Source organism: Drosophila ananassae, chromosome 3L (genome assembly GCF_017639315.1).
Source record: "Drosophila ananassae strain 14024-0371.13 chromosome 3L, ASM1763931v2, whole genome shotgun sequence".
Classification (NCBI taxonomy): Eukaryota; Metazoa; Arthropoda; class Insecta; order Diptera; family Drosophilidae; genus Drosophila; species Drosophila ananassae.
The window spans coordinates 24560859-24578186 of record NC_057929.1 but is presented as its reverse complement, the minus strand read 5'-3'; the positions used below and the strand labels follow the sequence as shown (position 1 = coordinate 24578186).

At 38.0% G+C, this 17328-nt stretch overlaps 2 protein-coding genes and 1 long non-coding RNA gene across 4 annotated transcripts in view; 2 read left to right on the top strand and 1 right to left on the bottom strand.

Annotated features, from left to right (window-relative positions):
- LOC26514435 (Down syndrome cell adhesion molecule-like protein Dscam2) overlaps nucleotides 1–17328 on the top strand; it is a 1172063-nt gene that overhangs the window by 1143420 nt on the left and 11315 nt on the right. For both annotated transcript variants that reach the window (XM_044715440.1, XM_044715439.1), the window contains 5 exons: nucleotides 6304–7435; nucleotides 7489–7767; nucleotides 7832–8010; nucleotides 8095–8338; nucleotides 8406–8942. In XM_044715440.1, coding sequence (XP_044571375.1) covers nucleotides 6304–7435; nucleotides 7489–7767; nucleotides 7832–8010; nucleotides 8095–8338; nucleotides 8406–8942 — 2371 coding nt within the window. The remainder of the gene's footprint in view (nucleotides 1–6303; nucleotides 7436–7488; nucleotides 7768–7831; nucleotides 8011–8094; nucleotides 8339–8405; nucleotides 8943–17328) is intronic.
- LOC116656233 lies at nucleotides 873–1662 on the bottom strand. The gene is made up of 2 exons (XR_004311225.2): nucleotides 1423–1662; nucleotides 873–1363 (listed from the first exon to the last, which is right to left on the bottom strand). It is a non-coding gene; the product is annotated as an uncharacterized LOC116656233 (long non-coding RNA).
- Nucleotides 1740–2329, top strand: LOC26514229. Its single transcript, XM_044715446.1, has 2 exons — nucleotides 1740–2196; nucleotides 2256–2329. Exons 1-2 carry the CDS (start codon nucleotides 1765–1767, stop codon nucleotides 2262–2264), a joined length of 441 nt encoding a protein of 146 aa, XP_044571381.1. The 5' UTR covers nucleotides 1740–1764; the 3' UTR covers nucleotides 2265–2329.

Below are 17328 nucleotides of genomic sequence, written 5' to 3'. Positions count from 1 at the left end.
CAACGATAGCGCATGACGACAGATCGAATGCACCAGAGCGGGCGATGCGAAAGTGTTTAAATTTAAGTTTCAAACCCCCGTTTGACAAGAACAAAAATTTATCGCACGCGCAAAAAAAAATCACGACCGTTCTTTATGAAGTGAAGGAGTTATGCATTGATCCATAAACTGTACGTATTGTTGTTGGTGATCAGGATCCCGTCGGAGTCTCCTTTCCAGTGCTCTTCTTTCTATATTTGCCATGAATTTCTGGTAAATGCTTTCGAGTTCTTTTGCAGTGTGTCTAATTTCCAAAATTTTTCAAGCAGTTTCTCTTAAGAGATTAAGTTCTTGGCCTCTCCAGTTACATGATTCTCCAAATGCTGGAATTTTACATCATCGCTAAAATCTTGTTTGTGGAGCATTTCCGTCGTAGAATCGGGGTATTGCAGATAGCATCCGTCAAATTTTGGAATGGCGACTGTTGGCATTACAAAGATAGATTCGGTAGTGGGTTTTTGCGTTGATATTGAATTAGATTGTGATTCTTTGCTCAAAAAAGGAAAATATTCTTCTCGTACAACTTGAAGTCTATTATCGGTGTGTCCATAATTTTTTAAGGTTGGTTCCAATTCTATAGGGTCATAGCACCCCGTGACGATTTCCTTTTATAGCTTCAAGCCTTAACTATATACTTATATAGTTTCAAGTTGATAACTTTAAAAGTTGGAGACTAGTTTGCGTAGACATACTCACAGCGACTCATGAGGATAACCTTATCATGAGTGTATAATAGGGTGGGTCGAATTCCAACAAGTTGTTCAAATCGAATTCTAATAGTGCGGAAAGCTTGCTACGGAATACTACAAGCATTTTGCAAAAAAAAATTTTGAAATCGGTCAATATCTTCTGTTCGCGCATCGCACTTAAAGTTTCGAAAAATTTTCGAAAATACCGAATTTTCAAAACTTCTTGAAAGTACGATTTAGTCGCAATTTTCCAAAGTTTTACTTATTATTATATTTATTTTGAATCATTTAAAAGGTTTTTTCGTAATTAGGTAAATCAATAGTGGTTTTAAGAATTTAAAATAAATAAGTTTTTAGTACAAATTTCATGCATTACGATTGTTTTTCACGCTCAGCTTTCCCCAGGATCAACGACGAGGACGTAGTGAAAAATCTGATCCCAGTTTTTTATTGCTATTTTTTTATTTGTTTTTAATGATTTTTTTGTATTTTTTTAATGATTTATATATTTTTTTTTTGATTTTTTTTTAGATTTTTTAAAATTTTTGTTGTTTTTTTTTTAATTTTCTTTTTGTTTTTCGATTTTGTTTTATTTGTCTTTTGTATACTGGGACTTGTTCTCAAATTTAGGCAAACTGCAACGAGAATATAAAGTTGAGCGTATGTAACCATCCCTATTGTGATAACCACATACCTTCTTCGACGCTTCAGTAACAAGCTTAACAGTTCGCTCTACTGCTTGAGTGTGGCATGGAAAGCTTAGCAAGTTGCTTTGACCGATTGATAGTTGGTTACCAATGGAAGATACCAAAACTGCATTTGACACATTCCTAAGTACTGGAGGAGGTGAAACTACTGTAGAAGACCAGTCGATCATTTCATAGTACTTAGTGGCATTAGATTATACATATCGAGTGAAGAGCCCTCCGAAAACTTAGTTCACATAGTTACATTTATAATGAAAGTGTATTTACCTACTTGGTTTCAAAAAAAAATGAGTGATTCAATAACAGATGGTGCGAGACATGTCTTCACTATGATTAAAAATTCTCGATACTTGCCAAAACGTCTTTTAAAAGTAGTTGATCCTGTAATTCAACACAATGCTTATTTCGCGCATCCTGAAAATTTGCTTTTGTCTATGCTCACAGATGAAAATCTTAATTTACGTAAGATCGGGTTGCAAAGAATTTTAAAAGCCAGAGAGAAGACTCCTACTGCGGAGACTTCGGTGCGCTCGTTCCTTTTGCCAAAACTAAACTTTAATGCCACTAAGTACTATGAAATGATCGACTGGTCTTCTATAGTAGTATCACCTCCTCCAGTACTTAGGAATGTGTCAAATGCAGTTTTGGTATCTTCCATTGATAACCAACTATCAATCGGTCAAAGCAACTTGCTAAGCTTTCCATGCCACACTCAAGCAGTAGAGCGAACTGTTAAGCTTATTACTGAAGCGTCGAAGAAGGTATGTGGTTATCACAATAGGGATGGTTACATACGATCAACTTTATATTCTCGTTGCAGTTTGCCTAAATTTGAGAACAAGTCCCAGTATACAACAGACAAATAAAACAAAATCGAAAAACAAAAAGAAAATTTTAAAAAAAAACAACAAAAAAAATTTTAAAAAATCTAAAAAAAATAAAAAAAAAATTTATAAATCATTAAAAAAATACAAAAAAATCATTAAAAACAAATAAAAAAATAGCAATAAAAAAAATGGGATCAGATTTTTCACTACGTCCTCGTCGTTGATCCTGGGGAAAGCTGAGCGTGAAAAACAATGGTAATGCATGAAATTTGTACTAAAAACTTATTTATTTTAAATTCTTAAAACCACTATTGATTTACCTAATTACGAAAAAACCTTTTAAATGATTCAAAATAAATATAATAATAAGTAAAACTTTGGAAAATTGCGACTAAATCGTACTTTTAAGAAGTTTTGAAAATTCGGTATTTTCGAAAATTTTTCGAAACTTTAAGTGCGATGCGCGAACAGAAGATATTGACCGATTTCAAAATTTTTTTTTGCAAAATGCTTGTAGTATTCCGTAGCAAGTTTTCCGCACTATTAGAATTCGATTTGAACAACTTGTTGGAATTCGGCCCACCCTAGTGTATAACTTTATATGGTTTTATATGCTTCAATGCGATTCACACTTTTAGCCACAAGGGAATTAAAAGAGAAAAACAAACAAACGATAGGATATAAATTGACTTAGGTTATTAGAGGTTATACTGATCAAGAATATATAATATATATTTTATAGGGTCGGAGATTTTCCCTTCATTGCGTTGCACACTTTTGACCAAAATTTTAATACTCTAATAAAATACTATACTAATAAAATACTATAAAATACTATACTAATAAAATACTATACTATTTTCGCGCGGTTCCCACTGCATACGTACAGCCCACCTCCCGTCCAACCGACCGAGGGACGCTGCCGCATAACGTACGGCTCGAATCGCGGGGATAGATCCGAGAACGTTTAGGAGAAGAGTAGGGGTAAGATATTACGAGGAAGAGTGTTGCATAGATAAGGCGTTTAGTATAAAGGATTTAAGATTGTTAGTGGAGCAAAGTGGCAAGGTGTGGTAGAGACCATTGTAGTCCGAACATAATACCCTGAACGGATCGTGTTGGGCATATGTCGAATTACAATGGCTAAGGAGTAGAGGACGGAAGTTTCTAGTCCTTCTACTAGGAACGTTAAAATTTAAGCGTGTTAGTAAATGCTGACTGTCTACATTACCATATATAAGATTATATAGAAACATAACACCCAGCATCGTTCTACGATTTGTTAATGATGGTAAGTTGATTAATAAAAGTCTACTATGATAAGTGGGAAGGTGAAGATTTGCATCCCAATTAAGTCCCCTAAGGGCGAAAATCAGGAAGTTTTTTTGTACAGATTCTATGTGATCTCGGTGTACTCCATATTGAGGACTCCAGACACACGATCCATACTCAAGAATCGGACGAACCAATGATGTATATAACGTTTTTGTTATGTACGGGTCATTAAATTCTTTTGACCATCTTTTAATAAAGCCAAGCACACCCATAGCTTTATTAACCATGGTAGATATATGGTCGGTAAATTTAAGTTTCAAATCTAAAAGGACTCCCAGATCGTTAACCTGAGTTAATCGTTCTAAAGCGTTCCCATAGAGAAAGTACATAGCCTGGTGAGGACTAGTTCGATAAAAGGACATGAGTTTACATTTCGATCCATTAAGCTTTAGGTTATTTGCAAAACACCAATTTTGAAATTTATCCAAATCGGATTGAAGTCTAGATTGGGCACTAGTGAATTTATACTGAAGACAAAGCTTAACGTCATCAGCGTACATAAGTACGAGTGAATCAGTTAAGGCAAGGGGCAAGTCATTAATAAAAAGTGTAAAAAGTAAGGGTCCAAGATGGCTTCCTTGAGGCACCCCAGATGTGACGCGGACTAGACGCGAGGTAACATCTTTAAAGAAGACACGTTGGGTTCTTCCAGATAAGTAGCTCGAAATCCAGATAAGGAGGTCAGTTGGGAATCCCAAAAGACTGAGTTTACTTATAAGAAGCGAATGGTCGACAGAGTCAAATGCTTTACTGAAGTCAGTGTAAATGACATCTGTTTGTAAGCCATTCCGGAACCCATCCGTGATAAAAGATGTTAGCTCCAGTAAGTTGGTAGTGGTGGAGCGGCGCTTCATGAAGCCATGCTGGCATGGAGATATTATTGAACTACATAGGTGTTGCAAATGTGGAGTGATAAGTTTTTCAAAAAGCTTCGGAATTGCTGACAATTTAGAAATGCCCCTATAATTGGCAGCGTCGGATTTTTTCCCTTTTTTATGAAGAGGAATAATGTAAGATTCCTTCCACATAAGGGGAAAGATCGAAGTCTCCAGCGAAAGATTAAAGAGTTTAAGGAGCGGTTTGCACAGAGCCTCGGCGCAGTTCTTCAGAACACAGCCTGGTACTCCATCGGGGCCTGGCGAATACACGGGCTTGACTTTAAGAAGACCCAATAACACACCACTTTGATCAAAAGAAGGGCAAAATATAAGGTTGGCTGATTGGATATTATAAGTGTAAGGCTGACCTGTACTGGTGCTAGGTGAGTATGTTGTTTGAAAAAACTGTGCAAAGAGATCGGCCATTGCCTGATCAGTGTTCGCATATGAGTTCTCAAACATAAGTATAGGAGGAGAAGATACATGTTTGCGCTTAGTGTTTACAAAGTTATAAAACTGCTTCGGATCCTGAGTAAACTGAATCCGGCAGCGGCGTATATAACTCCTATAACATTCAGCGTTATGCACGGTGAAATTGGACCGAGCTACTAAGTATCTTGAATAACTAACTGTACAGCCAGATATTTTATGTTTATTTAAAAGTCTATTCATAACGATCTTTAAATTTCCTAGGTGCCTTGTATACCAAGGCGGATTAATTGAAACGGACGGATATTTCCATGGCACGCAAACGTCGAAAAATTTATTCAAAGTATAATAAAATTTAATTAAGGCAATGTTTACATCTTCACATGCCAGTAGATTGGACCAATCAAATTCCAAAATTAACTTATTTAATTTCATAAAGTCAGCCTTACGAAAGAAACGAACTTTATGAGATTTAAGTGTAGGCTTAAGGCCAATTACGTTATTGTTTTCTATTAAAACCTCAAGAGTGGGATGATATGGATCCTCTGGGTTGGAAAGTGGTAAAGTTCTGGAAAGAGTAATTCCATCAGGATCAGAAACGAAACACAAGTCCAGCAGCCGACCTAAAGAATTTCTAACGTGGTTAATTTGCCCGAGTGACATGTCGAACATGCCCGCCGGGAAGTCATGGTGCGAATTCAGCAATAAAGACGGTGAATTTTTAACATTGGACCACCTGAGTTCTGGGATATTGAAGTCACCCAGAGCTACTAGCTGGTCACCATCAGACAGACGATCAAAAACAAACCTAATAGCGTCTAAATGTTGCCAGTATGTGGGCGGTTCGGACGAAGGGGGTACGTAGGAGCACGTAACGTATAATGATTTATCGGACAATATGATTTTAATGCAAAGAAATTCTATGTCACCAAACTCTTGTGATTTAATCTCTTCAGAAGCGAAATTGGAGTCTACAGAAATTAACACTCCTCCTCCCCTTCGCAGAGTTCTATCACGTCTAAAAGTGGTGTACTTACTTGGAAAAACTTCGGAGCTTAAGATCTCCGGCTTTAACCAAGTTTCTGTAAAGACTATAATGTGAGATGCAAAGAAAGAACTATCAGAATACAGTTTGGGAAGCTTACTTCGTAACCCTCTAGTATTCTGATAGGTAAGTGTTAGTGAAGGCATTAGTTTTTTGAAGCTGACGTGGAAGGTTGGTCAGTGGCTCTAACATGTGGGAGTTTCACTCCCACAGGTTTGGTCATTTTTTTCTTCACCGTACTTGGCTGATGTTCTACTATACTAATAAATATAATACTAATAAAATAATTTTAAGCTTATTTTATATTACTCTGCTCAAATGATACACTCTTTTAATTTTCTATCAATCTAACAGCTTTTAATCACTTGGCGAGCACCTTTACATGACACGTGGAACGGAGAAATATTGGGGTACACAATTAAATACCAAAAACAAGGATTTTTAACTGGTTTTAAAAATTATGCAAAGATAAACAGTCTTCGTCCTGATGGGTTTTACGACTTTCGATTAAGTGGGTTGGATAAATACACTCAATATGAAATCACAGTTTCAGCATATAATATAAAAGGAGACGGCCCCCCCAGCAATGTAGTATTAGGCCATACCTTAGAAGACGCACCATCTGCAAGTCCCCAATCTGTTTCTTGTATTGCTCTTGCAGCACAGAATATTCAAGTATCCTGGCAGCCTCCACTTAAGGAATCGTGCAATGGAATTATTCAAGGCTATAAAATATTTTATGAGCCAATATCATTGGAAAGAGAATTTACCGCACGAGAAACGAAAATTACATCAGCCCTTACAACAGTATTGCATAGCTTGCAACCTTTTACTAATTATACTGTTCAAGTATTAGCTTTTACCCGCGCAGGTGAAGGCACTTTAAGCAATTCCGTATCGTGCATCACCGAAGAAGCGGTTCCGGATGCACCAGAGCGTATAAAATCTGTCGTAAGCTCGGAATCATCAGTACTTATTAGTTGGATGCCTCCACGACGACCTAACGGCTTCATTACTAAATATAACGTATACATAAGAGTGCTTGAAAATGGAAAAGAATTAAAAATTTTGAAAGAAGTATTACCGTCACAAAAATTGTATTATGAGGTCCAAGGTGTTATTAAAAAAGAAACTTATGAAGCTTGGGTGACAGCATCTACAAAAGTAGGACAAGGTCCGAGTACACCTGTTATTAAATGTATAGCCAACAATGTTGTTGCAGCGGCAATAGTATCATTTAGTCAAATATTAAGAGTGAGTTGGAAAATTGATATTAAACTTCCGTGTATTTTTGTTGGATCTCCAAAGGCTGCGGTGGAGTGGAATGTTGTAAACAATCGATCCAAGAATAACAATCGTATGGAAATAAGCCAAGACAACAGTTTAAGTTTAAGAAATATTCAAAGAGCTCATGAAGGCAACTACTCCTGCACGGTAAAAAACATATTTGGCTCTGATCAAATTATATATCAACTATTTGTTCAAGGTAAGCTTAATATTTTTAAAGCAAAGCATTTAATTTACTAATACACTTTTTAGTTCCACCTTCATCACCAATTGTCTCTATAAATTCAATAGAAAAAAATTCGATATCAGTTCAATGGAAAGTGGATGATATTGGTGGATCATTCATAAAAGGCTTCACTTTGAAGTACAAACGAGAATCTGGATTATGGGAGGAGCTTTCATTAGACGCCCGCTTAAATTCAGTGGTCATAGAAAACCTTCAATGCGGCACCCCATATCAGATTACAGTTAGCTCGTACAACAGAATTGGAACAAGCCCTTCAAGTGAAATACAAACCATTAAAACAAAAGGTATAGCTAATGTATCTAAATAATTAATCTTAAACAATAACATTTTTTTTATATTTTTTAAAAGGCAAGAATCCTATCGCTCCGCATAACGATATATTAATACATTTAAATACAACCTCAATTTCATTGGATTTATCTTCTTGGGAAGACGGTGGTTGCCCGATATCGCATTACAGTATAGAATTTAAGCAAAATGAACCTTCTAATAAGTGGATAATTGTTTCAAATAAAGTTGAATCACATGTAAGATAAATTAAAGCTAATAATTTTGGAATTTTATTCAACATTCATGTTGATTTTTAAAAAACTATTTGTTTTTATCCCAAGGCACGTTATGTAATAGGAGACTTAGAGGCAGCAACTGCATATAAATTGCGAGTAACAGCTTACAACAACGCCGGCTCCACCAAAGAAGAATTAAATTTTACAACACTAAATGCTAGCAAACTTTACAAAGAAAAGGCACTTGTTAAAACCATCTTCACCGATTCTCAACTAATTGCAGTGATTGTAACATCAATTTTTGGGACGTTTCTTGCTTTAGCAGGAGCAATGATATGCTTTAAAAACTGTGTGTATACTCATTGAAATATAAAAAATTATAAAAATTAATTTATAAATATTTATCATATCTTTAGATTCTCGCGACACTACTTCAGATGATGTTAAAATAACCGATAGCACAAAAGTGGAAACCAACATTCAAAGTTGCGATCAATTATATGGAACTTTGAGTAAATCCTACCGTAAAAATATACCAAAATCAGCTTTTAAACATAATATTATACCAGAATATAAAAAAGGAATAAATCCTTATGCAACATTCAATTTACCAGAAAATGAAAATGGACCAGAAAAAACTTCACAAAGTGGAATGGAAAAAATATTGAAAATCAAACCAACCAGTTACTTAGCTAACAGTTTTATGTATACCACTGAAATGAAATTAGGTACTTCCTTGACAAATGTTAGCAATATGGCGACACGATTGGAAAATATTCATTTGGGCGGAGAGTATAACCACATAAATATTGAAAAAAAAAATAATATTTCTACGAAATTAAGCAAGTCAGACTCAGAGGAGTATGATAGTTTAAATAGTGATAGTGAACATAGCGACAAATTGCCAGTAAAGAATATAATTTTTACACCTGAAAATGATCCTGTTGACAATGGTAAGAAACTTGTTTAAATATTTTACTTTCCTTTTCCAAAATTTTACTTTGTTAAATATTTAATCGTGTTATTTACATTTGAAACAATTCGGACTGTTTTGTTTTATACGCCTCGTACTCAGATCGAAGAAACGGTTTTTAGCTATGCGATTGAGCAAGTGCTTAGATTGAACAAAAAAAATAACAGAAATTTAGCCCGCTGGGATGAGTGTTTTACTTTCTCCCAACGAATAACACTTAAAATTCTATAATTTTAAGCTTTTTTCAGGATTACTGATAGTCACTGAAGAGACATTTTTTGTAATATACCCATTGGTATAATATATACAAAAACATTTGTTGAATGTTTATTTTTTTTTTTTTGCGCGGATCCTGTTGCATACGTTTTACTCACTGCAAGCCCAACTGAACGAGAGGTGGGTATGGTATAATGTACGGCTCGAATTGCGGGGATCAATTGCGGCGTTTATAAATGGATAGAATGATTAAAAAGATAACGAGTTAAAATTTCTTTGCTCTCGTAAGAGATGTCGGGACGTACCCTCTGCAAGGTTATAAAAATATCAGTGGCAATCGTTGAAAAGATTGAAGGAAGGTATACAGATTCGGATGAGTGTCCGTTTGCCGTATCTGTTAAAAGAGAAATTCCTATATTTACTAGTGACGGGAGCAATGATTAGCTGAATAAAAAGAAGATTGGCGGAAAGATTCATATGGATTGAAGGATCAATTGTAAATCAATTGATGGGCAAGTGATAGGCCAGGTTACATCTGAGATAAATTTTAAAGGTTAATGTAACCTTTCACAGACACATACACATGGTGCCTAAACTCAGCCAGGATTTCTACCTAGGGATCAATTTTTTGGAACGAAGTTTCTTACGGCGCGGTATGAGTTCGGGCTAGCCGAAAAAAACCGTAACGTAACGTTAAACGGCTATCTGTCTGCTTCTTCTTCGTAGAGTGAGAGAATATAACCATTTCGCTCTCCACAGTCGACCGTTTTTCCACTGCTCATGCTCCCCACTACGCGAGATTAACGAGTTAAGCTAAATTAGTGAAATTTTCGTACATGTGACGGCTGTCGCGTCGCCGCAATGAAATAGCATTGATGGAATTCCTCAACCAAATGTATCAGTGAATTTGGGGGTCGAAAAAAATATTTAAAAAAAATAGCACGAAAAACCGCCGCAAAGTACCAAAAAGAGTATCGGGATAATCAGGAATCCATTCAAAAAAGAAATACGCAGCGCCAGCAAAATTTTCGACAGCGACAGAAGGACAGTAAAAAAATTGGAGCAGAGCCATCGAATTTTAATAATCAGAAGTCAATGCGAAAAGGATCGAAGCCGGGGGGAACCGAAAACAAATTCACAGCGTCAAAAAGAGTTTAGGAAACGCAGAAAAAAACCAAAAACCTCTCGACGCTCTAAAAGTACCTTTACTATCGACGTTCAATGGGTTTTCATAACCGATCATTCCCTCTTATTTGCCAAAATTAAATATGATCGAGCAGCGACTCATTTCACCAAGAATTGCGTTCATGCAAATCAGAAGACTTAGGCATATCAATTGTCAATATGGTATTTACGGACAAATTGTTGTTGTAAATCATTTTTCGCCTTCATTCACTCATGTCTCTCCTTCATTGCCAAACATGCCAAAGGAACTTCGTTCTTCACGCGTGTCCCTAGACACACACTGATTTTTTTAATAGTTTCTAGATTCTGACATCGGAGTACAGAGTTAAGGACTTTTCAGTACTGGGACAGCCTTTGTATTAGTTTAAGGTAATGACTTTTGGACATGCATCACAGAAAAAGACGCTTTTTATGGATAAGGTTATTCCAGTCACATTGTGGAAGGAAGTATAAATCTATTAAGACGACTGGGTTTCGTTATCACATCAAGATAGACCCTGAACAGATGTTAGCAATGGTTGATTAGCCAATGCCACACACTATAGGCACTTTTTGCAAAGCTTTTTAGGAATGGCAGGGTATAGCAAGATCAATTATAATTGTGCGGCCGTAGCGGCCCCTTTGGCTAGATAATTCGTTATCCATGGCGAATCTTTTTCAGAAGACAGGGGAAAATAAGAAGACGAATAGCCTATTGCCTTCGTCTCAAAGAAGTTGAGCAAGCTCCAAAGAATAATTCCGTCATAAAAAGATAATGTCTGGCATTGACTATTTGAACAATCGTTTCAGTCCTTACGTTGAGTCTACCTGATCATTTAAGATCCCCTCTCGGTCGGTGGGTAGCCATGTTGCCAAGGTACAGGTATTCTAGCATCAGAATTCGATATTAGGTGCGTGTCTGGACGTATTATCTAGGGAAGGCAAAGGAGCAGATGGTGAAGTTTCAAGCATATATATTAGGGCGGTTCGATTTGTAGGGGGTCAAAAAATTCTGATTCTGATTCGTGAAAAAATTCGGATTCTAGGGATCAAAATAAGAAACTTTGCTTAAGAGACCATACCTCTAAAATGAATTCTGATGTCCCTTGTTTTAACGTGGAGGAAAAATCCTGTTTTGACCCACTTGGAGTGCCCCAATCGAGTCCCACCCATGCTAGTGGTACCCCCCTGGGACCTAGGGATTCTCCCTTACAAAAATATCACAAAATCACAGCACCTAAAAAGTATGCTATGAAAATGTAACTCAAACCTGTAACCTGTTGCTCCGCCCACCGCCTCTCCTTCTTTTCGTCCCTTGGGGGCCCCAGGGGGGTACCACTAATTTGTGGCTGGAATTGGAATTTGTGGCTACCCAAGGGTGTTGTTTTGATTTGTGTCAGCAATAATTATTATAATTATCCATAATAGTCCTCTCAATATAGCTGACTGAGTCGTTTCACTAATTGCTCTTTATCAGCGGTTTAATCTTCTGCGATTCGCACTTGTGTTATGGAGGTGGTATTGACCGGCAACTACGTTGCCTTATTGAGCGAAATAAGGCTTAGTCATCACTAGTTCCACTAAGCATCTTTCGATTGCCTGCGATGGAAAAAAGCTGCTGCTCCCGATCCCTTGGCTGCACGGGAATGGCGAATTTTGTCACCGCTGACCACCAAGTCAGTTCCCAGGTTGGACCCTGATTGCGGCTGCTCCAGCCAGGAATGTTCCCGATCCTGCGATAATGCATATAGTTTGATTGGGATCTTCTCAGGATCTGATCTTCTTCATGGGTGGACGAATTTTTTGGCTAAAATGCACTATTTAGTTACCGAACGTTTTCGGGAGCTTTATTTTTTGGGTTCTAAATATTGGCTTTAATAAAAAACAAGCACAATTAGATATAGCGGTATTAATATGTCGGAGATAAGATAGATTTAATTCAAACAATATTAACTGATTAATTATAAGTTAAGTGTATGGTCCAAAAGGAAATAAATAAGCATTGCAAATGAAGAGAGAAGCTTATTAGAATAAGAGCGCGGTAGCGAAAGAGAGTGAAGCCCTGCTGAGCGTGGCGCAATGATGGAAAGAAGGAAGAGGAAAGGGAAGGCAATCAAGAACAGCCATCCGAAGTGAACGGTCATAAGAAAGAATATCGTTGCGACTCGCTGCGCGTGTAAAATAGAAAATGACTGAAAAAAAGGACCAACATTTCCCGACATCAGAAGTGGGATCACCGCCCCTACAAGATAAATCGGAAGATAGCTGGCGCAGACTATTAGAATCGCAAAATAGAGTGATAACCGAACTATTAAAAGCAACGCCGCAACCTGACACGCGTGCCGCATCCGCGATGTTACCGATATTCAACCCCGAAGCTGCAGAAGCCGACGCGGCAGCATGGTGCAAAACGGCGGATATGATTTTAAGTGAACATCCACGAGAAGGTGCATCCTTAATGATGACCCTCAGCAAATCGCTACTCGGTAGTGCATCGCAGTGGCTTTCGCAAATTTGTTTTACCGGAATGAGCTGGTCGCAATTCCGAGAATTGTTCATGAAACGCTACGAAGGCAACGAGACGCCGGCAGCAGTGTTGCTCAACATGCTCAAGGGACGTCCCAATGCAAATGAATGCCTCTCGGTGTATTTCAGCCGACTAATTACATCGTTATTGACCAAGTGGAAATCAATGACCCATGAGGAGATCGCTATATCCCTAGTCTTGGCTCATGCATCCCTAATTGACCCCAGACTGCAGCGTGTAGCGTTCACCACAAACATAAAAACACGTGCTGAACTGCAACAACAACTCAAGGCGCACACGTTCAGCAGAAATTTAGAATTTTCTGGATCAGAGGGACCCGAGAGAAAGAGATTCAAAATGCAGACGCCGATTAGATGCCATAATTGCGGAAAACTTGGACATAAGGCAATGGAGTGTCGCAAGAGGAGAACAGAAGAACGAAACGAGACTAGACACGGCGAAAGCAACAACAGAACAACGATGGTACGAGAGAGATCAACAATTACTTGCTTCAAGTGCGGCGGCGTTGGACATATCGCTTCAGTGTGTACGAGAGGAACAGCAACAGCGAGCCGAAGCAGCAACGAAAGGAGAGTAGACATGTGCGCATTACATCTGCCAAATGGGACTGCAATTCAATTTGGTGAGAAGTTTCCATTTTTCTTTGATTCTGGATCAGAATGCTCTTTGGTTAAAAAAACAGTTGGCGCCAAGCTGGCTGGAAAGAGAATCCATAACATGGTTGTTTTGAGAGGCATAGGCGACAATGTTGTCAAGAGCAATATGCATGAAATGACAATTCAAAATTAAATTCAGAAATTTGTATGGTGGACAGAATCACCATACAAATTTCTGAATTTAATTTTGAATTGTCATTTCATGTAGTAGATAATAAGTACCTCAAATATGATATGATAATTGGACAAGACATTTTTGAGCTTGGTTTTGGAGTAACTTTAGAAAGAGATAGATGGCCAATTATTCCAAATTTCTCATTGATGGCATTCCAAATAGACGTGTTACTACAGGTTCTTTAGAAATCCGTTTAGTGGACGTAAACAAAACAGTACAGAGACGACCATATCGTCTTAGCGAGAGTGAGAAAGAAATAGTAAGAGAAAAGATTCAGCAAATGCTAGAATCCAACGTAATTAGACCAAGTAGCTCCCAGATAGTAGCCGGTAGCCAAGTACCAAGTAGCTGTGTCAGATAGATACCCCTTGCCATTAATATCAGACCAAATAGATCGCCTGCAAGGCGGTAAATATTTCTCTAGCCTAGACATGGCCAGTGGCTTCTATCAGGTGCCAATTCACCCCGATTCGGTTGAGCGAACTGCATTCGTGACACCAGAGGGTCAATATGAATTTTTAGCTATGCCCTTTGGCCTCAAAAATGCTTCGTCAGTCTTTCAACGTGCCATAGTTCGAGCTTTAGGGGATTTGGTTAATAAATATGCAGTAGTCTATATCGATGACGTATTAATTGTTTCCAGTACTATAGAGGAAGCATTTGACAGATTGGAAACAGTTCTAAGCGTATTATCCAAGTCAGGCTTTTCCTTTAACATTAAAAAATTCAAATTTCTGCAAACGGAGATAGAGTACTTAGGTTTTCTTATAAGAGATGGCGAGCTAAAACCCAATCCTCGAAAAATACAAGCACTAACCCAACTTCCCAAACTAGAATCAGTCACACAAACTGGACAGTTCATAGGTTTAGCATCTTATTTTAGGAAATTTGTCCCACATTTCTCAGAAGTAATGAAGCCTCTTTATCTGCTAACATCAAAAATAAACGAATTTGAGTGGAGCGAAAAGCATGAGGAAATTCGAAAAAAAAATTATTAAGGTGCTAACTAGTGATCCCGTTTTGATCATATTCGATCCAAATTTACCAATAGAGCTGCATACGGATGCTAGCGCCAATGGGTATGGCGCTATTCTATTGCACATGGTAGATGGTCAGCGCCGTGTAGTTGAGTATTACAGTAAATGCACCACAATATCCAAGTCAAAATATCATTCGTATGAACTCGAGACATTGGCGGTGTAAAATGCGATTAGAAATTTCCGACATTATTTAAGCGGCAGAAAGTTCACAGTATATACGGACTGTAATTCTGTTAGTGCAATTCAAAAGAAAGCAGCATTGACGCCGCGAGTTCATCGTTGGTGGTCATTTCTGCAGTCATACGAATTCCAGGTGGAATATAAAAAAGGGAGCCAAATGGCTCACGTTGACTGCTTGTCTAGGAATCCCGTCACCATAGTAGAGCAGGAAAGTTTGAGTAAGGTAGTGGAGGTACGAGTTGACTTGGCAACTATAACCCACAACTGGCTTATATCCGAACAGAAGCGTGATCAAGACATATTGCAAATCATGACCGAGTTAAATAGTGATGAAATGCAGAAAGAAACAGCTAATTCTTATGAAATCAGGAATAGCTTGCTGCATCGTAAAATTCAAAGAAATGGGAAGACACGATGCTTGCCAGTCGTACCCAGGGCATTCAGGTGGTCGGTGGTTAATCATGTTCACGAAGCTGTAATGCACTTGGGGTGGCAAAAAACCCTATATAAGATTTACGAGCAATATTGGTTTGACGGAATGTCAAAATACGTGCGAAGATTTGTAGAAAATTGTGTGACATGTAAATTGTCAAAATCGGTGTCAGGTAAAATACAATCGGAGTTACATCCCATTCCCAAAGTAGAGATACCATGGCATACGGTGCACATTGATATTAGTGGGAAATTAAGCGGAAAAAAGGACGAGAAGGAATACGTAATAGTTCAAATTGATGCCTTCACCAAATTTGTTCACCTGTACCACACGTGGAACTTGGACACGGTGAACTGCATACAGTCAGTAAAGTCTGCGATATCAGTATTTGGTGTTCCTAACAGAATTATAGCGGACCAAGGTAGATGCTTCACGAGTAGCGAATTTCGAAAATTCTGTTCCAATAACAAAATTGACCTTCATGTAGAAGCAACGGGTGCCAGTAGGGCAAATGGCCAGGTGGAGCGCGTTATGAGTGTGCTAAAGGGCATGCTAACGGCTGTAGAGACAAGTGAGCGAACATGGCAAGAAGCATTGGGCGAAGTACAATTGGCAATAAACTGTACCATGAACCGGGTAACTAACCATAGTCCATTAGAGCTGATGATTGGCAAAGAAGTGAGACCCTTGGGAATGCTCACTGTAAATGAGGAAGAGCGTGTAGATCTGAATAAGGCTAGGAAGGAAGCTAAGGAAGGCATAAGTAAGAATGCTCAGTATGATAAGGCAAGAGTAAATAAAAAGCATGCTCAGGTAGTAAGGCATAAAATTGGCGATCATGTATTGCTGAAAAGCGAAGAGCGACACCAAACGAAGTTGGATCCAAAGTTAAAGGGACCATTCGAAATTGTACAATTGCTAGATGGTGACCGATATTTGTTAAAATCATTGACAACTAGAAGGGTGTATAAATACCCGCATGATAGTGTGCGTAGTGTGCCTAAAGATCGAGAGACCTTGGAATTTGAAGAAGAGCTTGACGACGGCAAAAAGTAGTGCGTGCAAGCAAGAGATCTGTGACCCAAGAGGGGTGCGAGGGAGAAATTTTATGCAGAAGAGAGCGTAGTACTCTGATTTGTATGAGAGAAGCCTGCTAAAATTATGATTTGATGATAAGTGAATTGGTAACCAGATGATTGAGCTTGAGCGGAAGAGAGCGTTTACTCTAAGATATGTGAAAGAAAAGAAAGTTATCCTGCTAAGCTAATCTCTGATGGATATCCAAGTGGTTGGGTTTGTACGGAAGAGAGCTTGTACTCTAGAGAATTTGAGAAGTGTTATCCCTTCAAACTAACGCTTGAAGGCACAAGAAGTGCAATTGAATTTGTTTTGAAGTTTAAGTAAGCTTTGTAATCATAGGGATAAGATAAGTAATATAAAATATTGACAATGATGTGTTCTGATAAATCTTGTTCTATGCAAAGCAACACGAGGACGTGTGTATAAATACCGTGTGTATAAAGACGTGTATAGACGTGTGTATATAGACGTGTGTATAAATGTAGGGTGTATAAATACCCGCATGATAGTGTGCGTAGTGTGCCTAAAGATCGAGAGACCTTGGAATTTGAAGAAGAGCTTGACGACGGCAAAAAGTAGTGCGTGCAAGCAAGAGATCTGTGACCCAAGAGGGGTGCGAGGGAGAAATTTTATGCAGAAGAGAGCGTAGTACTCTGATTTGTATGAGAGAAGCCTACTAAAATTATGATTTGATGATAAGTGAATTGGTAACCAGATGATTGAGCTTGAGCGGAAGAGAGCGTTTACTCTAAGATATGTGAAAGAAAAGAAAGTTATCCTGCTAAGCTAATTTCTGATGGATATCCAAGTGGTTGGGTTTGTACGGAAGAGAGCTTGTACTCTAGAGAATTTGAGAAGTGTTATCCCTTCAAAC